A 21,325-nucleotide genomic window follows, 5' to 3' on the forward strand; every position below is an offset into this window, starting at 1 on the left:
TAAATAATAATTTTCCCCCACTTACAATGACATTCAGTGGAGTCCAGTGTTGGTTTAACGTGTTTTTTTTATTTTAAGAATTGCACTTTCTTATGAACATTCTTTTGAACTTTTTATCCTAAGAGCTTTTACTCTTTTCTTAAAAACTGTTGTTTTTGAACATAATAGTTAGGACAAAGCTTGAGAATGTGCTAGCAACAGGAAAGCCTGCCTTAGCAAGCACCACCAATGACTAATGTTTGTGTGTGTTAACATGCAAATCAAGGAGTGTGTCATAAGGCACACTGCATTCTTTTGTGATCACATGACTTGCTTAGTCAGAGCCGTGTGGCACACTCAGCACAAATATCAAGTCTGTACTGAGAGACTGGCATCATTGTTCCTGTTAATAATTTGGTCTTGTGTTTGGGAGGGGGAGGGGGGAGGGGGTTGTCAGTCTAAATATTCAAAATAAAACTTGACGATATGCCAAAACCTCTCCTTCCTGTCACTTTTTTCTAAAGCCGTACAGTCCAGAAAAATCACCCAGGCGTTCTGAATCAGCAGCAAAGACCGCCTCCTGTTAGCAGTTAACACTAGACTCTCACACACGCATACACATAAGCAAAATTTAACACACTCCCCCCACAGTCAGGGCTCCGGCCCTCCAGGAATTGAGTTTGACACCCCTGTTCTAAGTGGTTTTTAGCAAGTTGCTTTGTGGTTGCTAGGGTTTTAAGGATGCTTGCTAATGTGTTCATGGCGGTGCTGAGTGTTCCACTGTCCATAGGTTTCTGTGACATTCTGGGACCATAAGTTTGCCAATAACAAAAAACTTGTTCTTCAAAAAATGTTCTTAAATTAACTTTTAAAGTCACTATAGCTTCACACTTTATGGGATAGTTCACCTTAGAATGTAAATTCTGTTATTTTACCCTCATGTCGTTCCAAACCAGCATAACTAACTTTCTATACTCTTAAAAGTAAAGGTTCCAAAAGAAGGTTTCTGCAGCATTGTCATAGAAGAAACCATTTTGGGTTCCCCAAGGAACATTTCATTTAACAGTTCTTAAAAGAACTATTGTGAAGATCATTTAAAGACCATCTGATTAATCTTTTTATACAGTGGAACGGTTCCATGGACTTTAAAGGTTCTTCATGGAACCATGGATTCCAATAAATAACCTAAAGTTTAAAAAGAATGAAAAAGCTGAAAAAATATATATTTTAAACTTTTTTTTTTTTAGGTTGAACGATAAAAGGATAAAAGAAATTGAATAATAAAGAAAAATATACAATTGAGTATTTAATAAAAATAATAAAAATCCTTTTATTTTATAGTAATTTTTGAATCTTATTTTTTTTTATTAATTTAGTTAAATGATTAAACTTTTGGCCATTTTCCAAATAAATATATGTGCTGCCAGTTTCAGAGTGAAGCGCAGCAGTGTTTATTTACACGCTTACAGCTCATTATAAAGTGCTTCAGCATCAGTCACATTGGCATAAAGTTTATTTAAAACAATTAAAAAAATTAAAACAGCCTTCGCAATTTGACTATAGCATTAAGCCATGTCGTAATATAGTTTTTTATTTTAATATATACGGTGCAGCCCTAAAGTACAGTAACTTATTGTGAATTTAATTAACTCACTTTTTGTTAGCAGAACAATGTAGTAACACCCATCTACCAGTAGGGGCTAATTGAACCATGCTAACCAACCAAACCATGATATGTTTCAGACAGGTTTCCCGAACAAACCTCTATCTGCCGTTGGCAAACTGTATGTTGTCTCTATGTATGCACACAAGCTGAGACAGGAAAAAGTAAGACCCAGTTTAATGAGAAAAATATGAGGGAATATTGTAAATGATACATGAGTTAGCTGTGGAGAGAGTGAGGAAACAAGCTTCTACGGAGGGTCAGTCAAAATTTGTATGCGAGAGGGGAAGTCTGCTTGGGAGTTTGAGAGAAGATGTGGGGTTTACTATTAACTCGGCTGAGAAATTTCAGCGTAATGCCCTGCGGTAAGAGTAGTGCTGGTTCAGCACTTGTCTGCTTGTGTACTGAGCAACCAGTCATGTTGTTTCTTAACACAGAGAGAAGGAATAACACACTGTTGCTGCTGATCTGAACTGCAATACACACTCCCACTCACAATATGAGCATCAAACGCAGGCCTCCTTCCTTGTTCATACTTCTGCTGCCTGCATTGCGAGTTCATTTACCGGCAGCTCAGGTTGAGATAGCCCTAAAGTAATTTAGAGGAAATGTGTTTGGTTTGGCTCTGGATCAGTAAAGCATTGAGAAATGAAGGAAATACCATCTGAGCCATGCCCTCGGTTGTAAATCCAAGGAATACAGCCATACAGAAACATGCAAACATACTTCCTACTCTTTCTTGTTGAGACGTTTTGAAGGGTGAGTACTGGTCACGTGTCTAGGCCTCAGTGGAGCCACATGTAGGCAGGATGTTCTGGCAATGTGTGCTTGTTTGTGTATGAGGGTTGATAAAACTAGATTTTCTGAAGATTGCGAGTGGTGTTTGGAGAACTCACTGCAACAATGCTAGGGTGTTTTGGGTGGTTGCCAGGGTGTTGCTTAGATGATGCTAAGAAGTGTTTTTTAGCAAGTTGCTATGTGGTTGTCTTAAGGGTGCTTGCTAAGGTGTTTATGGTGGTACTGACTGTTCCACTGTCCATAGGTTTCTGTGATATTCTGGAACCGTAACTTTGCCCATAGCAAAAAACATTTTTAAAAAATGTTCTTAAATTACCTTTTAAAGTCGCTATAGCTTCTCACTTAATGGGATAGTTCACCCTAGAATGTAAATTCTGTCATTTACTCACACTTATGCTTATTCCAAACCAGTACGACTTACTTTCTTCACTCTTAAAAGTAAAGGTTCCAGAAGGTTTTCACCGCAATGTCGTAGATGTAGAAGAACCATTTTGGGTTACCCAAAGAACCTTTCAGTTAACAGTTCTTAAAAGAACCATTGTGAAGAACATTTAAAGAACATCCAAAGAACCTTTTTCTGCTATAAAAAAATTTTTTTTGTACAGTGGAGCATTCATGGATGTTAAAGGTTCTTCATGAAACCATGGATTCCAATAAAGAACTGTTTTAAAATTGTTCTGTGGAATTATCTTTTGAACTTTTTAGAATTGATCCTAAATGTATCCTTAAATTCTTTTCTTAAGAACAGTGGTTTTTGAGCATAATGCTTAGAGCTAAGCCTGAGAATGTGCTAGCAACAGGAAAGCCTGCCTTAGCAAGCGCCACCAATGACTAAGGTTTGTGTGTGTTAACATGCAAATCAAGGAGTGTGTCATAAGGCACACTGCATTCTTTTGTGATCACATGACTTGCTTAGTCAGAGCCGTGTGGCACACTCAGCACAAATATCAAGTCTGTACTGAGAGACTGGCATCATTGTTCCTGTTAATAATTTGGTCTTGTGTTTGGGAGGGGGAGGGGGGAGGGGGTTGTCAGTCTAAATATTCAAAATAAAACTTGACGATTTGCCAAAACCTCTCCTTCCTGTCACTTTTTTCTAAAGCCGTACAGTCCAGAAAAATCACCCAGGCGTTCTGAATCAGCAGCAAAGACCGCCTCCTGTTAGCAGTTAACACTAGACTCTCACACACGCATACACATAAGCAAAATTTAACACACTCCCCCCACAGTAACCTCTAATCTCATTGCAAACTCTGCACGCCAGAGCTCTGACAGACACTAAGTAAAGAGAAAAAGCCCGTCACTTCTGCCCTGCCTCATATTGTGTCTCTGGAGTCCCGTCATTAAAGCCAATAAGAGCTGTAATATCCGCTAAACTCTTAGCATGAATTCTTTATGAGCTCTGGGCACAGGATCATGGTGTCTGAGAGACTCCTGCCATTCGATTTGCAGGGAAAGTATTTGCTCTGGCAGTCTAAACATCACAGTCAGTTGTGTGGAAGTCCACTCCAGAGGATTGTCACCACGTTTAGGCAAATTCATGGAATGGTCAGGAATATTGAGCGAATATGGTTAATATTTCATCATCCCAACTATGTTTGCAAGCTGAAAATTGTAAACATCTAAATTAGCTCAAGAATGTTCATATAAGGAACGACTGTGATTAGATCGTCCTGTCTAATACAATAACTTTGCATGCTGTGCTGGTTATTATAGGGGTTGTTTACAGGAAGGAGGACAGGATTGTTTGACCCACCTGCTGAGGTTGTACCCATAATTCATTGAGCCACCTTCTGTTATGCTGGAATCAGGCCGCCCTGTGATTGCTGTGATGAGCATTTGACTTCTGCCCCAGTGTTTTTAGGACCAGCTGAGGGGATGGAAGAAAAGGAGAATGAAAGGAGTGCAGGGGTAGAGGAGGACGAGCCTCTTTAGAAATGCTTCGCTTGTATCGGCGTGTCAAATCACGCAGCCATCTGCAATGCCTTGGAGTGAAGTGTTGAGAGGCCCGATCGATTTTTCTTTTAACAGTCTTTGTTGGTAGCACTTTTGACTAGTGCTTACTTCACTATAGTATAATGATGCATATCAAAGAAATTCTGCAGCATCCAAAAAGATGTCAGTGAATTTATTAGTGCTGCCTGCTAAGGCAAGCATCTCTGTTGGGTCAATGACAAGTTAACTAAAATGAAAATATTTTATTAATTTAATTTAAAAGTCATGTTCCAAGTTCTTAGAAATGTCATCCTTGTATTCATGTTGGATTCATGTACTTTTGAAAAAGTATCACCAAGTATCAAAAAGTTGTATCACCCTGACATTTCTGACTTTATGTATAAATACATGCTCACTATAGGAGAGGTGTATTCAAGTCCATCGTATGTATGAATTGGATGTATTTTTTTATAAATTAGCATTTTGGCGACAACTTTTGCACAGGCATGTAACTTGGTCGCTGAACTCTTATGTGATATGTGTCTTGTTTTCTTTCTCTCTCTTCAAGAGATGGCGTGGAGGACCCTGGCAGTGTTGTCCCTGCTGCTGTGTTTTGGCTCATCTTGCTGTGATGATTCTTTCATGTCTGATACCATCATCAACAATGTCGTTCAGGACCCTCAAACTGGTCGAATTTACCTGGGTGCCATTAATAACATCTATCAGCTGAACTATGACCTGCAGAAGGAGAGCAGTGCTGTAACAGGCCCTAGGCACGACAACCCACAATGCACTCCACCAATCACTGCACAGTGCACTGATGCAAAGGATATGGACAACATCAACAAACTCCTACTGGTTAACTCTGCCAATGGCACTTTGATCGTTTGCGGAAGCCTTTTCAGGGGCATCTGTTCTTTGGTAAACCTCAGCAGCGTGGACAAACCGTTGTACTACAGTGACACTAAAGGCGAGAAGACATATGTAGCCAGCACAGAGGAGTCTGTTACCGTAGTGGGAGTTATTTCTTATTTTATAGATGCTCATACTAATGCAAACCTCAGCGTATTTCTAGTGGGGAAGGGCTATGGTAGCTCGGACAGTTCGAAACTCATCAGCACCCGATTGCTGCAGGAGCACAGAGAAATGGATGTCTTTGAGAACATGGTTGAAGCTTCCACTGTGCAAGCTAGTCCTTTCGTCCAGCGTTACCTCCACGACTTTCGCCATGCTTTCAAAGACAATGGCTACATCTACTTCTTGTTTTCGCGCACTCCGGGCACTAGTGACAGCAGGAAGATCACATTTATAGCACGCCTGTGCGAGAATGACCATCATTATTATTCTTACACCGAACTTCAGCTCAACTGCTCTGTCAGCACTGAACAACAGGAGAACACGTACAACAAGGTCCAAGCGGTGTATCTGGCCAAACCAGGAGAAGTTTTGGCTAGGAAAATCATCCCTTCGAATCCCAATGATAAGGTTCTGTTTGCGGTGTTCAGCGTGGATGAGGACGGTGGCCATTCTGCCTTGTGCATGTACCCGCTCAGCAGCATTAACACCAGGCTTGAGGAGGTGATTGAGTCCTGCTACGTAGGAGAAGTTCTGGAGGACGAGAAACCAAAAACTGTTTATTCACCTTATATCTCCAAGACCGAGGCCATCTGCAGGACCAAAAGAGATGTGAGATGTTGTGTTTCTTCCACTCTGCTTCCATGTTGTATGGTGTTTTGTGGCCCTTCTGAATGTGGTATGTCTTTTCACCCAACAGAAGAACATGGTGAAGGGATATAAATGTGGCGCAGAGTTCCTGCCATCTCCACTAGCCAGTAAACCTGAGTACGCACTGGCTGTCAAACCCATCTTCACCCGAAATGACATGCTGACAGCTGTAGCTGTGGCGGTGGAGAACGAGCACACTGTGGCATTTTTGGGAACCAGCGGAGCAGATGTCTTAAAGGTGAGTCCCATTCCAGGATCTGGTTTCTCTCCTCTTTAAATTTCACTGAAGCTCTTGAGGTTTGACTGCTGTGGTGGTCTGGCAACCAAAAGGTTGTTGGTTCAAACCCAAGTATGGGTGATTTATGAGCTACAACCACTTGAGTGATGCACTTAATCCTAGAACTTGCTCTAGTTGTATTGCCCCGTAATAATGTGTTTACTTGTAAGTCGCTTTGGATAAAAGCATTTGCCGAATGAATGAATGAATTAACTTTCTGCTTGCAGGTGCATCTTGACCCCAGCCACCCTAACCTTTATAACAGGATACCAGGGGAACGCACAGATGGTGGGGTGAACAAAAACCTCTTTTTTAATTCAACTTTGGATATCTTGTACATCACCACTGGCAGAAAGGTTTGTTTATGAACACATCCACAACTCATATATCACATTAAGTCAACAGAGATCATCCACTGGTTAAAACCTGTTTTAATAATGTAGGCTTGCAAATCTTGAAGGAAATTTTTATGAAGTGGTACATTTAGAGATATACTGAAATATCACATGTGACATCCCTAGACTCTGTAATCTGCCACAAAAAATGTAACAGCAGGCTGTGTTATATAATTTTAGCCAATCGGAAGACTTCGAGGCGCTCTCTTCCCGTCAGTCATTTTACTCATTCACATGGCCCATATATTAGAAGCAGGAAACCGAGAGTGTTGAAGTGGAACACTCAATTCAAATGCCATAAGCTGCTTCATAAGTTGACAGTTGTACACAAACGCTATTTTGCAAAACGACTCTACTGACGTTGCTGAGATGACATGCTGCAGCTCTTTCACTTTACAATTATGACATTTAATGACTTTTGGGTCCTAAAGGTGTGGGTAATCCAGTCATTTCAATATCTGTGCAAAGAGGGTAAAATGTTTCCCATACGGAATTCGCTTGTGTTCAGGTTGGTCACACAAATTCCCCACTTTGACCAACAGAAAGATGCTTAGTTTGAAAGTGGCAATATTTCATGTATTGCTTGACAATGGACAGTGGACCTTTTTTGATAATGTGATCGCACCTTAAACTCTTAATGCAGAAGCAGAACCTTCAATCACAGATGCATCATCTATTAAGCATCTTAAATAAATTAACAAATTGGCATTTTAAAGGTTGTGGCTGTTGTCTTAATTGTTTCTCTTTTGCATAGATCACCAAAGTGCCAGTGCAGGCCTGTGAGCAGAGGCATGATTGTCACTCATGTGTCTCCCTGCGGGACCCATATTGTGGCTGGTGTGTGTTGGAAGGCCGGTAAGTGTGTTAGATTCAATTTATTACCAAAAGCACAACATCATTTGAGCATTCTTGTCCAGTAAAGGACAGGACAAGCAGTAACACTGCCACATGACAAGACACATGGCTCCTATGGGTCATGTGACTTCCATCCCTACTAAAGTATGTTTTAGAAAAGGAAATAGTTTGTTTAAAATATGGTGTAATTGAAGTCTTGGTTTTGTCTGTTATAGTATGTAATCGATATCTGCGTGCAGTCCAGTTAAAGCGAATGCAGTATGGCTCATTGCCCATGTTTGTCTGCTTTGCTCTTTCAGTTGTACTAGGAAAAAGGATTGTCGCAAAGCAGAAGGAGAGAACGCCTGGTTGTGGAGTCCAAAACAAACATGTGTAACTATTCAGTCCTTTGTGCCCCCCAACATCAGCTGCAAGAAAACAGAGCGTACACAGGTACTAAAGCATAACACATTCATAAACACACACACTGTGATATGGTCTGCAGTTATTTCAAACCCTAACCTCTTAAGGATTGACTCAAGATTGATATTTACTGACTGTAATAGATCCAGTCTGAGAGTCTAATCCTTTTTTCATAAGCTGACATGGTGAAGTTACTAAACAAGCCGTCTGAAACTATCGTATCATACCACAATAATAATTATTATTATTATCATCTTTTGAATATTATAAATTTTTTCTTTATTGTTCAGCACTATTCAATATTTAAAAATCATAAACAACTATAACACTCATAAATTCGCTGTTCAAAATGTGTGAGAACTGATGTTTTTCCACATTTATTTATTTATTTTTCCTAAATCCTTATTTTCTGGTTTGAACTTGCAGGTGATGATTGACATCCCCTCCCTCCCCAGTATCAGCAGTCCTGATAGACTTCACTGTGAGTTTGATGGCTACAAAAGTCACGCAACTATGGAAGGCACATGGGTCATCTGTGCTCTCCCGACCTCTGAGAACATACCACCCACACCTGAGACACAAGGTGAGAGCATCATTTTTGCCTTTAACTTTAATAATCACCTATTGTGAAGCCGTCCTCTCGCTGCCTCCTTTACTCAATAAACAAGCAGATGGTGTTTGTCTCACAGAATACCTAAAAATCATGTCAGGCATGAAAAGTTTTTCATTTCTTCATGTTTGTAATTTGCTGGTTTTGTGATTTTTTTTATTTGGAGACTGATCAGATGTAACAATTACACTGAAGCTAAATCTAATAGCAGATAGATTCTGAAGTTTAACTTATTGATTCTAGAGTTACAGAAAACTTTTATAAGCCTTTCCTTGGGAATCAAACCCATAACCTTGGCATATCTAGCACCTATTGAACCCTAGAAGTTCAGTATTGACCACATGAAATGCTCTTGCCTAAAAACTGATATGATTCCTATTTCCCTTGATTTTAGAGTTACAAAAGCTTTTATCAGGCTATGCTTTCCTTGGGAATCGAACCCATGACCTTGGCTTATCTAGCACCTCTTAAGCTCTAATAATTCAGAACTGGCTGTATGAATTACTACTGCCTTAAAAGCCCATATGATTCCCATTTCCCATGTGCATGTGTGTAGATTTTGTGGCAGTGCCAGTGAAGATCACGGTAAATGATGGAGTTGAAGTGGCATCTAGTGAGTTTGAGTTCTACAACTGTGCAGCCGTGGTGAAAAGATCGGAGAATACACCGTGAGTATCAGGCAGTGTTTTTTAAAATGTGTACTCCATGTAGCATTTATTTAGATTCGTCTTTTGATTGGCCGGTTTTGTGTTCTGCAGATGCATTGCATGTGTGACCAGTAAGTGGGGCTGCCAATGGAATATTCAGGATCACACATGCAGTGATAGAGATGACACTGTCAAGGGTGATCATATCATTCAACACATGCAGGTGAGTCATATTAGGATGAATGTATGCGTATATAAATTAATATGACTGTTTGTGCTTTAATATATGGTAAGCCATCATCTTTGGTGACAAAAGAGGAATAATAACAGCTTTAATTGATTTTTTTTTATGATTCTTGCAGGATGACAGGTGTCCTCAGTTTGAGATCCCAGAACCCCTGCTTATTCCTGTTGGAATTAAAACCCCCATCCAATTTCAGGGCAAAAATTTGGATGAATATTGGGTAAAATGCATGCATTACTTCTTATTGTACATTGTGTTTTTGTTACGTTTAGTATATTAATGTATAAAATGTATGAAGGGAAAATATCCTTAAGTTAAAAAAAAAACATTTTTTAAAGATATGTAAAGAATAATGTATATCAGTAGGACATTTTGGCATTATGCTTACTAAATACTGTACATAATGTGAGATATTGATTTAATTAAATTCAAATGATTTTACACTAAAAGAAAAGCTTGTAAAATAGGGCCTGTTGTACTGTTAAGGAATTTCCATATTTTTTTGCTAGTGTGATGTCTCTTGTATCACTTCATATATTACTTGCCAAAGCTACATAATTTATCACAGAACCATAACCATCGACCAATCAGAATCAAATATTTCAGAGAGCAATGAAGATGCAATAAAGAAATATTTTTACCCAATATCTCAGTGAGGCAATTTGTCAGCATGATTTTTTTATAGTAAAATGCCTGTTATTAGAGTCTGCATAAACAGCATTACTCTTTCTTCATCTCTCTCAGGCCAGAACCTTTCAAATTGGCACTGAGCTCATGAAACAGGTGGGCGAGGTGACTGTTGAGGCTGATGGGTCAAAGTACAGATTTGAGGGATTTGAGGTCAGTATGCTCCAATCGTATTCCTCCTATTATGTCTCCCTCACTCTCCCTCTACTTCTCTGTTCACACATTGATTTGTTTCTGGAGTTTGAGCACCAACCAATATGGCATTCACAGCTATTGAGCTGCACGTGTGTGTAGGGCTCCGTCCTATGTGGGCGTAACAAACACAAAGACATCACTTTGGCAGGGGAGAATTTTCTGCAGCACACAGTTGTTCCAGATGCGGTGATGTGTTTGTCTGTATCTGTGTGTGTTTAATGACACTTTCTACTATTTTTATGCCAGTTTGAATATGACAAGGAGCCAGAGGTGAATGTGACGTTCTACATAAAGGATAAAATCACGGACAGGAAGATTGACAGCACCCTCAGAGGTACATTTAAATGAATTTTCATCATCATAGCTTACAGAAGCTGCAGTAAGCATGTGGATCGTCAAGATGTGGAAAGGTTGTGTATAAACATCTGATAAACCTCTTAAAATAAGCAGATTAGCATATGTTATATATCATTGGCATCTTGGGGACTGATCACCTGAATCTTGTTTTTATATCCAACTAGGGATGTTTTAGACATGTTTAGCAGATGAACACTTTGAAAACTGCATTTCTGAAAATCAAATAGTTAAAATTTTTGGGTGAACTATCCCTTTAACTACCTAAGTATTAATAGCATGTAGCTAGCATAAGTACGTCATCCAGGTGTCTATTTGATGTGCATTTTTTAACTGGAAGATGTCATTTTGAAAGTGCTCATCTGCTAAACATGAACTAAACATATCCCTTTAAGCTACGCTAAGCTGTGCCGGAACGTATTACTTAAACGTAACTAACCACATAACATTAAAGCCAATATCTTTTAAAATATATAACTGCCAGCCTACATATTCTGAGCAGTGTTTATCGGCTTTCATTTGATTTGATTTCATAAGATTTCATTTGGACAGTTTGTTGACAGCATCAAAAATCTTTGCGCTAAATGTGCCTAATAAATCACCACATACAACAATAAACAGCCTAATCTGCATAACTCACAATTTCCGAAAACATAGTGATAAACAGCAGTTTAATGAAATGTTTATTTCTCAACAAAACAAAAAGACTAGAGGAACTTTTTTTGAGTTTTTTTTTTTGTTTTGCTACAGATGATGAATTTAGTGTCAGTTCTGTGAGTTGTTTTGTTTCCTCCATTTTTCTACCCAGTGGTGCTCTACAACTGTTCGGTTAGACAAGGGAACCTTTTTTTGATTCAGGTTTTTTTAAGTGTTTCCTCCATTTTTCTACCCAGTGGTGCTCTACAACTGTTCGGTTAGACGTGAGGACTGCAGTCTGTGTAAGAACGCTGATCAGAAGTATAACTGCGTTTGGTGCGACACCACAAAATCCTGCATCTACAGAGACCTGTGCAACCAGGAGCTGAAGCAGTGTCCTCCTCCAAAGATCACTGACGTGAGGACAATTCTTTTCTCGTTACTGTCGCCCGACCCTATTTTAAACTTTGCTAACACTAGATTCAGTCACACTTCAAGCTTAGCTCAAAATGCATCCAAGAATATCTCATTGGCCTGACATCAGCTATTACCAATCTCGCCATTCCCAGTTCAAATGCAGTTCATAAATTTCTACTCTTCATCTTCACTAGGAAACACCATTTCTTTTCATCCTATTCTCCATTTCTGATGCCTAAATGATATATAGATTGCTGCGCTGGTAGTCACAAACTCAGTCTCTCACTCTAGTGTTTTGTTGAATCCATCTGAGACTCTTAATGATCGCACAGCCTGCGCCTGATGGTGTTTTATTATTTGTCATCTGGCAAATGATTTTCTCCAAAGCAGCTGGATCACTCAAGGGCACAATGGTTATGGGTGATCTTTTTAACTCTCTATTATATGGTTTTGAGTATGATAGGCCTCTGTGCTGTTCTGCTTTCATTCCAGATTGTTCCTCGGTATGGGCCGATGAAGGGACAGATCTCTGTCACTATAAAAGGCTCTAACTTGGGCATCAAGCAGGAGGACATTAAAAGAATCACCATAGCTGGAGTGCCATGTACTCACCAGCCGGAGAGATACTCCGTCAGTACCAGGTACAGCATGACTGCCTTATTAGATGAATGCGGTATCACAGCATATACTGTACCATTCAAAAATGTGGGGTCAGTAGGATTTAAAAAAAATAAATAATTACTTTTATGCAGCAAAGTAACATTATATGAATCAGAAGTAACAGTAAAGACATTTAAAGTTACAAAAGATTTCTATTTCGAATAAATGCTGTTCTTTTGACCTTTCTGTTCACCAAAGAACCATGCAAAAATGTATTGTGGTTTCCACAAAAATGTTCTGTTTCCAACGTCATAAGAAATGTTTCTTGAGCACAAAATCAGTATATTAGAATGATTTCTGAAGGATCTTAAGACTGGAGTAATGGCTGCTGAAAATTCAGCTTTGCCATTAAAAGAATAAATTACATTTTAAAATATATAATATAGAAAACAGTTACTTTATAATATTTCACATTATTACTGTATTATTGTTTTTGATCAAATAAATACAGCCTTGGTGAGCTAACAGACGTACTCTCAAAATCTTACTGAGCCCAAACTTTTGAACAGTGGTGTTTATTTGTAACTTTGGTTGTGTAGAGCATTTAAAACACGTTGTATGTTAGAAAGAGCTGTTTAGCTTGTCATTCAGTTCTACCCGTGTTTTTTTCAGTGTTGTGTGTGAGATTGGGCCTTTCCCCTCAGCACCTCCTGAAGACCTGCCCAATGAGCGCAGCCTTGTCGGGCCAGTGGAAGTGGAGGTGGAAGGAGGGAGAACAGGACAGTCGCAGGTGTTATTCACTTACAGGGTAAATGCTTTCTCTATGATGAGTCCTTTGTGGCTGTTTATTTTCCTCAATCCTTTTTGCCTTTCTCTATGTACATTTTAAGTAAATTGCCCACCTGGAAAGACCAGCTTAAACACAGAGGAATTCCAATGATGTTAACCAGCATAATGTAGTTAGTAAAGATGGCTGACCAAGGAAATCTTGCTACTTAAAGTTTATTTAAGAAATATTCCAGGCTAATAGGAAAAGGTGTGTTTTCATTCTTTAAAATATACTTTTAAGTATAGTTTATATATTTATGTATTTTTTTATTTAGTTATTCATTTATTTATTTATTTTTCTTTAGTTTTCAAACAGAATATTCAGTTTCAATCGGAAATAAGTCACATTTGAAAAGTTATTATATATTTTATTACATTTTTAATGCTATTTTAAGTTGAAAGCACACCAGCATTCATAACACAAGAGTTTTCAGTAGGATAGACTTCTGTTGTACAATTAAAACTGATATTGTATTTTTGATTTTTAAAATCTTATGTTCAGCAAAGTTGCATTTATTTAATAAAAAAAAAAAATTAAAAACAGTTAATATTATTTACATTTCAAGTGACTGTTTTCTTAATTTTTTTTTTAAAGTGTAATTTATTCCTGTTATGCAAAGCTGAATTTTCAGCAACCATTATTCCAGCCTTCAGTGTCACATGATCTTTTAGAAATCTTTAAAATCTTAGTAACCCTAAACTTTTGAACAGTATATCTTTTCAGACATTCATTTTATGTTTTCTTCCACTGACTGTGTGAGCATCCCCCCCCCCCAGGATCCTGTCCCAAAGGCTGTGTCCCCCTCTAAAGGCCCAGCTGCTGGAGGAACTGTCATCACTATCACGGGACAGGACCTAGACACGGCTAGTATAGATGATATCAGCATCACAGTGGACAGAGAGCCATGTAAAGTGTGAGTAACTAGGTGTAAGAAAGCAGATTTGATTTATCTTTGTCCAATTCTGATCGTGTCTTTACGTTTTTTAAACATGCAGGTTGACATTTGGACAGGAGATCACCTGCATGACAGGCCTATATAAAGGACAGAAGATTCCTTCAGATAAGTTGCCCGTTATTGTAAAGTACGGCAAGGACACTTCCATAGAAGTCAGCGGATTCGAATACTCAACCAATCCCAAAGTTACAGATTACACCCCACGGGCCAGCTTTGTTTGGTAAGTCAGTTTTTAAGCCTCGCTCACACATACAGCCTCACTATTGGGCATTTCAAAGTTTGAATGCCATGTCTTTGAAAATATGATCACAAATAATATTTCTTCATGTATTTAATGGTTCAGGGGTGAGAATATATGGCTGTGTACATAAGTATTACATGTCTGCGTGTATGTTTGTGTGTTTTCAGCGGAGGTCGTAAGATCATAGTGATGGGATCTGGATTTGATCAGGTGCAGAGAGCCACCATGCGAGTGCTGCCCTCTTCTGACGAGTTCAGTCACAAGTCTAGCAATGTGGAGGTGCGTGTAATGATCATTTTTGGACCCTTCTGTGGTAAAGTTTGTGGTCGCTTACAGTAAGCAAGGCTGGGATTTGAAGAGAAGATTCTGATTCTGTTTCCTTAAAGGGATAGTTCAACTAAAATGTAAATTTAAGGTTCAGAAGTCATAATTTACTCACCATTATGTCATTCAAACTTGATGCAGTATTATTATTGTTGTTTATTAAAACTATTAAACATATTTTTCGTTAATTTAAATAAATACAAAATAAAATATAAATATTAGATTAGAATTAATAAATAATTAATTAATTAAAATTATAAAATTTGAAATTTTGTTTTGGCAACTAACTAAAAAAAAGTATGTTGAAGTACTAAAATTTCTGAAACAAAAACAAAAACAAAAAATTAAAGCTAAATAGAAATCGAAAAAAAAAACTATATAATAGTTATATTTTTTATATAATAAAAAATGACAAAAGCCCATAAAATTGCTAAAACAAACTACATTTAAAATGAAAACTGAAAATATAAAAAAAGATATGATTTAAAATACTAATGTCTGTTATTATAGTTTAAAATTAATACTAAAATAACACTAGATGTTATTTGTCCATGGAACACAAAAAGCAAACGGTTATTTTCCAATTTGTAGTGACCACAGGCTTCAAAATGGATTTTTAAAAAGCACCATAAATGTAGCCTAAACAAATTGTGCTCTATATTCAGAGTCTTTTGAAGCCATACAATAACTTTGAAAAGGTTGAAATGTAAGTTCTTATTTACTTACTCAGTGTCTCTTGTGCTTTCATTTGAAATCTTCAGGTTTCCTATTTTTGTTCTGTCAGATGTTATTGATTGGCTCTTAAGAAATGTCAGCATTTAATTTTTATCTAATTTCATTTTTTTTATCAAATGTCTGGATGTTAAAAACCATTGCTCAGTTTCAAGCTGAGGAGTTTCCTCTCTTTCTCTCTCTCTCTCTCTCTTCTGTCTGCATCTACCTAATATTTCCTTTCCTCCGTCTCACTTCTCTTAATGTTAATAAGCAACATTCATCACGCAGCTGACAGCCTGCTGTCTTATTTCTTTTTTAGTGCTCAGACATTTGTGAAATGTGTTTTATACAGAGATAAACTAACTTGTTTTCTTTCCTGCAGTTCGTTCAAGAATTTAGCAACAAGAGCGAAACCGTATTGGAGTTCCTCTCTCCGGCTGTGAACAAGACATACATAAACCAGTCCTTAAGAACGATCATCCAGCTGGACAACTTGGTGGAGAACTTGACGGAGTTTGTTTACCATCAAGACCCCTCGTTCGATACGCTGACAGATAAAGCCATCACGGAAAACAGCATCATCAGCGTTCATGCAAGTGTTTTTTGCTAATGACAGATTTTGGATGCCTCTTAGAAAAATATGAAATAAAAAGCTATGCCTTAAAGGGACTTTCATTTCCGTAACTGCTGAATGTTCTTTCAAAAAAATCACTGCTTCATTGCTTTTCTCTGATGCAGGGTAAAGGTTTTTCTAAAGCCATGACTGCCAAAGAGGCCCAGGCGTTTGTGGGCGATGTGTCATGCGCGGTGACGATCCTGGAGGACGATAAGCTGTTCCTCGTGGCCCCCTCCAGCCCTCCGAAATCCACCTCCAGACGCCACCGCAGAGACACCAGCTCAGAGGCTATGGAGCTGACGGTCAGAAATTGCTCTCTTCAAGTTTTAATCCCACTTATTCTCACTGGTTTTACCCTGTGTTCAGCGTTTCTTGTCTTTTTCAGATCATATTCGGAAACGGAGAGTGGAATGTCGGCTCTGTTCGCTTTGAGAGGAAATACGAGGTTCCTCTTTACATCATCATTCCTGCGGTCCTCATTCCCATGGTCCTCTTCATTGCAGTGTCGATCTATTGCTACAGGTAACAAACCTCTGAGTTCACCAGACTGTAATAATGTGAACTTAATAACTTTGATTTCAAAGTAGCGCATCAGACATATTGCTCAATTTTTTTATTTTCTATCAATACGGTCTCATTCCCTCCACCATTTCTTGTCCTCTCTTTCTAATATCAATAAAAAATAAATAAAAAAGGTAATTTTTTTTAAAAAAGTCAACAGATAATAGATAATCAGTGGATTAAATAAAAGAAAATCAAAACAAATTGAAGTGCACTCTGATTGTCAACAGCAAATAAACTTATCTAGATTTCCTTTCCTCTCTCTCTAAAACAGGTATTGTATTTAATCCAATTAATAATCAGTAATAATCAGTCAATTAAGTAGATAAAAATAATAAAGCCATAAATTAAAATTTACAAAGACAGAACAGCAAATAAACCTATGATCTGCATTTCCTGTCCTCTTTCTCTGTACTATCATTAAAAAATAATAAATAATTCAGTTAAAAATAATATGCGGCAAATTAGAAGTAAATAAGATTCAAGTAAATTAAAAAATAATGTTCGTGTTTGCATGTGTGCAGGAGGAAAAGCCAGCAGGCAGAACGAGAGTATGAGAAGATCAAAAATGATCTGGCGAATTTAGAAGAGAGTGTCCGTGATCGCTGTAAAAAAGAGTTCACAGGTGAGATGTTCCTGTTTCTCATATAGTTTATGGCATTTTTATTTGTCAGCAAATATTTTCTTTTTAGGCAAGTTGTTAAAAGAGCAAGGATGGGTTTTGTAATTCTGAAAGCTTCAACTTGTATATGAAACTTAACTCTCTGTGTTTCTTAGATCTTATGATAGAGATGGAGGACCACACTAGTGATCTGAATGAAGCTCGAATCCCATTCCTGGACTACAAGAACTACACCAACCGCGTTTTCTTCCTGCCCTCCAAAGATGGAGCCAACGATGTCATGATCACCGGCAAGCTGGACATCCCAGAATCCCGCAGAGCCATCGTAGACCAGGCGCTCAACCAGTTCTCCAATCTCCTGAACAGCAAAACCTTCCTCATAAATGTGAGACCCTCAACCTCAACCTAATAAAATTGCTCTGCTGACATGTATACGTATTACTGGATTTGATGTATAAGCTGATTTATGTACTCATGTCTTTGTGCTTTAGTTCATACGTACCCTGGAGGGCAGGCAGGAGTTCAATGCCAGGAATAAGGTTTACTTTGCTTCCTTGTTGATGGTGGCACTACATGGCAAGCTGGAGTACTACACAGACATCATGAGAACCCTTCTGCTGGAGTTGATGGAGGAATACGTCCACAGCAAGAACCCTAAACTCATGCTCCGCAGGTCAGAACTAACTCCATAACAAATTCACATAATTTGCCATTATTGTTGCTCATACTTAGCTTTAACATTTCTATGCAGTCATACTTACATACGGATAAATAATTCCTGGACTTTGGACCAGAATATCATAGACTTGGCCCTTTTGGTTTATGCTAGTAAACAACCACCTATCAACCACACTAAACACCCTAGAAACAGCATGGCAATTGCTGAAACCACTCGGTCAGAACACTTTAGTAGATAGTTCCTGATTCAATTTGATTCTGATTCACAAGCTCTTAATTCAGTTTGATTCCTGTTTTGATTTGACGTAGATTTATTCAGGTATATTTTAGTTATAATGTACGTTTTGCTTACATATTCTTACATAGAGAGAAATGTTCTCTATGCTGATGCTGTAAATTATACAGGGCTGTGTTTCAGACTGGCAACATGTCTTTTGGAACCATTCATTAAACAAAACCGCTCATAAGAGTCAGTTGTTTGTGAATCGTTCAGGTTGCGTTGTATGTTTTTGCGTGCTGTTTTCGAGGAGTCTATAGAAAGCTTTGTGGTTTAGTGCCACCACTGAGATTAGACATTGAGAAAATATTTTTTGGGGGATGTCAAGCATCAATGTCAGGATCGTTCAAAAGAAGATTGGATTGTATGTTTTTGCGTGCTGTTTTCGAGGAGTCTATAGAAAGCTTTGTGGTTTAGTGCCACCACTGAGATTAGACATTGAGAAAATATTTTTTGGGGGATGTCAAGCATCAATGTCAGGATCGTTCAAAAGAAGATTGGATTGTATGTTTTTGCATGCTGTGCTCCAGGAGTCTATAGAAAGTTTTGTGGTTCAGTGCCGCCACTGAAATGAGACTTTGAGAAAATATATTTTGGGGGATTTCAAGCATCAATGTCAGGATCGTTCAAAAGAAGATTGGATTGTATGTTTTTGCATGCTGTGCTCCAGGAGTCTATAGAAAGTTTTGTGGTTCAGTGCCGCCACTGAAATGAGACTTTGAGAAAATATATTTTGGGGGATTTCAAGCAATCAGAGTCAGGATCGTTCAAATGAAGATTGTAATTTTTCAGGACGTGAGACAATAGTTAAAGCCATTTTTAAGGTATTGCCTGTACTGACAAATTAAATCATCGGCCTATGTTTCCTGTTTAGGTCCGAGACGGTTGTGGAGAGGATGTTGTGTAACTGGATGTCCATATGTCTCTACCAGTTCCTAAAGGTGAGCAGTTATGCTATGAATAGAATTGCAGAAATTGTTTTCTAGCTGTAAAGGCTGACTAATGTGTTTTTCACAGGACTCAGCCGGTGAGCCGCTCTATAAGCTCTTTAAGGCCATTAAACACCAAGTGGAAAAAGGTCCAGTTGATGCCAAGATGAAGAAAGCCCATAACACGCTGAACGACACTGGACTTCTAGGGGATGATGTGCAGTACACCGTTTTGGTGAGTACTAGTGGTTTTCAGTATAATTTCTTACCTGTAAGACATATTTCAGCATCCAAACTTGGTTTTGAAGTATGTGGCATGTCTGTTTACGGCTTATATATCTACAAAGACTGTACAAAGATTGTTTCTTTATAGAAATGGTCAGTAAGGAACCTGTTCAAGAGAAAGCTTGTTAATACAGAATGGGTCTCGCTGTAAGAGAGACTCAGAAAAGCGGAGACAGTATTAGTGTGTCCATCATTGTTCTCCTAACACCTTTTATTGGCCAGCAGTGAGTCTGTAATCTCATTCACGAGCGTAACACTGCTCCTCTGGGACTGAACAGCTATTATCCGCTGGAGGAAACCACTCGGAGGAAAAAGATTCATGAGATCTGGGAAAACAAACAAATGCTCTCTTATTTTGTTGAATTTCTCATGCAACCGAGATTTACGCCTAAGTAATTGACTTGTAATTGGTGATTCTTGCCTCTAACAGTTTGTTCAGTGTAATTGTGTATTTGTTGTGGTGATCTTTGTACAGTTGGTATCAGTAGACTAAAGCCTGTTTGAACTCTCTAGACCCTGCAGGTGTTGGTTCACGGCGAAGGTCCCGATGTGACCCCTGTCAAAGTCCTGAACTGTGACTCCATCTCCCAAGTGAAGGAGAAGATCATCGAACAGGTGTACAGGAATCTGCCCTACTCCCAGAGACCCACGGTGGACAGCGTCGCACTCGGTTAGACTTGGCCAGCTGCATTTGAATTTCCGTACCACCCGGCACTTTTGATTCATTACGGCGGGGAAATTTCCAAAAGCTTCCAACTTTATGAAAGTAACACGCATAAATAGCTCTCTTTATTAACAATGCACTGCATTTAAAAGTACTGGAGGAAGACTCGCTTCTGAACAGATAGCGGTTTGATTAATGGTGGGATCTTGTGCATGTCGGTCGGCACTCCTGCAGTTCTTAATGAGTTGTTCTTCTAAATGTGCTGAATTGTTAAAGCCGATGTCTCGCATCATCCATCAGACAGATGAATCTGGTTAAAAGAAGGAGTGTAGAGAAAAACCAGCCAGGGATTTTGTTCTTCTCAGGTTGTCAAGTGTAATGCTGTGCCAAGCTTGTCGTTTTTTTTTCTCTGACTGTGTTGTAAGACGTAATTTCTTTTCTTGCCACAGAGTGGCGTCCTGGCTCTACAGGGCAGATCCTGTCCGATCTGGATTTGACATCACAGAAGGAGGGAAGATGGAAACGAATCAACACACTGGCCCATTACAATGTGAGTGCATATTTACACATGGATACACACATAAACACTCACAGTGTATTGAAAGTTATGACATTTTATGTTCTGATTAATGTTGTCTTGACGAGCACATTTCACTGTGCTATTACTGTCAGTTAATTAAAATTGTTTGATTTTGATTAAAACTTATTTAATTCATTTATTTTATTTCATCACAGGGATTTATTTATTTGTTTGTTTGTTTATATTGGCTGGTACTCTGTGCTCAATTTTTATTATGTTTTATTTTATTCATTTGTACTCTGTTCCTAATTTTACAAGTAGACTTGGATTTCAGAGTCAATCCATTATTTAGAAAAAAAGAAATTAATATAAACAGTGCAATATTAAGTATAATTTACACCATTTTGAGTTATACACAAACCAATTCACCTTGGGTTTTCATCTTGTCTTTAGTGTTACTGACAAGCCTGGCAGTTTTTATTAATATTTTACTTTATTTGTGCCCAAAGTATATAAAACACTTGTAATTTTATTTGATCACAGATTTTTTTTTTTTTTTTTTTTTTTTTTTTTTTTTTTTTTTTTTTTTTATTCTTTTTTTTTTTTTTTTTTACACTACCATTCAAAAGATTTTTTAAAAATATTTAAGAAGTTCCTTATGCTCACCAGTGCTGCATTTAATTGAACAAAA

General features: G+C 38.1%; 1 protein-coding gene across 1 annotated transcript in view; it reads left to right on the forward strand.

Annotated features, from left to right (window-relative positions):
* LOC107729840 (plexin-B2-like) overlaps positions 1-21,325 on the forward strand; it is a 103,205-nt gene that overhangs the window by 75,739 nt on the left and 6,141 nt on the right. Inside the window, exons 3-29 of the mRNA XM_016540551.1 lie at positions 4,944-6,061; positions 6,150-6,338; positions 6,605-6,733; positions 7,527-7,627; positions 7,927-8,059; positions 8,456-8,612; positions 9,196-9,307; positions 9,398-9,509; positions 9,649-9,750; positions 10,275-10,370; positions 10,659-10,746; positions 11,660-11,820; positions 12,312-12,460; positions 13,092-13,227; positions 14,025-14,161; positions 14,244-14,423; positions 14,612-14,723; positions 15,865-16,074; positions 16,221-16,400; positions 16,484-16,620; positions 17,184-17,284; positions 17,437-17,666; positions 17,773-17,954; positions 19,111-19,177; positions 19,254-19,400; positions 19,964-20,120; positions 20,564-20,664. Of these exons, the coding sequence (XP_016396037.1) occupies positions 4,946-6,061; positions 6,150-6,338; positions 6,605-6,733; positions 7,527-7,627; positions 7,927-8,059; positions 8,456-8,612; positions 9,196-9,307; positions 9,398-9,509; positions 9,649-9,750; positions 10,275-10,370; positions 10,659-10,746; positions 11,660-11,820; positions 12,312-12,460; positions 13,092-13,227; positions 14,025-14,161; positions 14,244-14,423; positions 14,612-14,723; positions 15,865-16,074; positions 16,221-16,400; positions 16,484-16,620; positions 17,184-17,284; positions 17,437-17,666; positions 17,773-17,954; positions 19,111-19,177; positions 19,254-19,400; positions 19,964-20,120; positions 20,564-20,664 (4,722 nt within the window). The 5' untranslated portion in view covers positions 4,944-4,945. The remainder of the gene's footprint in view (positions 1-4,943; positions 6,062-6,149; positions 6,339-6,604; positions 6,734-7,526; positions 7,628-7,926; positions 8,060-8,455; positions 8,613-9,195; positions 9,308-9,397; positions 9,510-9,648; positions 9,751-10,274; positions 10,371-10,658; positions 10,747-11,659; positions 11,821-12,311; positions 12,461-13,091; positions 13,228-14,024; positions 14,162-14,243; positions 14,424-14,611; positions 14,724-15,864; positions 16,075-16,220; positions 16,401-16,483; positions 16,621-17,183; positions 17,285-17,436; positions 17,667-17,772; positions 17,955-19,110; positions 19,178-19,253; positions 19,401-19,963; positions 20,121-20,563; positions 20,665-21,325) is intronic.

This window comes from Sinocyclocheilus rhinocerous, unplaced genomic scaffold, assembly GCF_001515625.1.
Source record: "Sinocyclocheilus rhinocerous isolate Xijiao unplaced genomic scaffold, SAMN03320098_v1.1 scaffold848, whole genome shotgun sequence".
NCBI classification, from domain to species: domain Eukaryota; kingdom Metazoa; phylum Chordata; class Actinopteri; order Cypriniformes; family Cyprinidae; genus Sinocyclocheilus; species Sinocyclocheilus rhinocerous.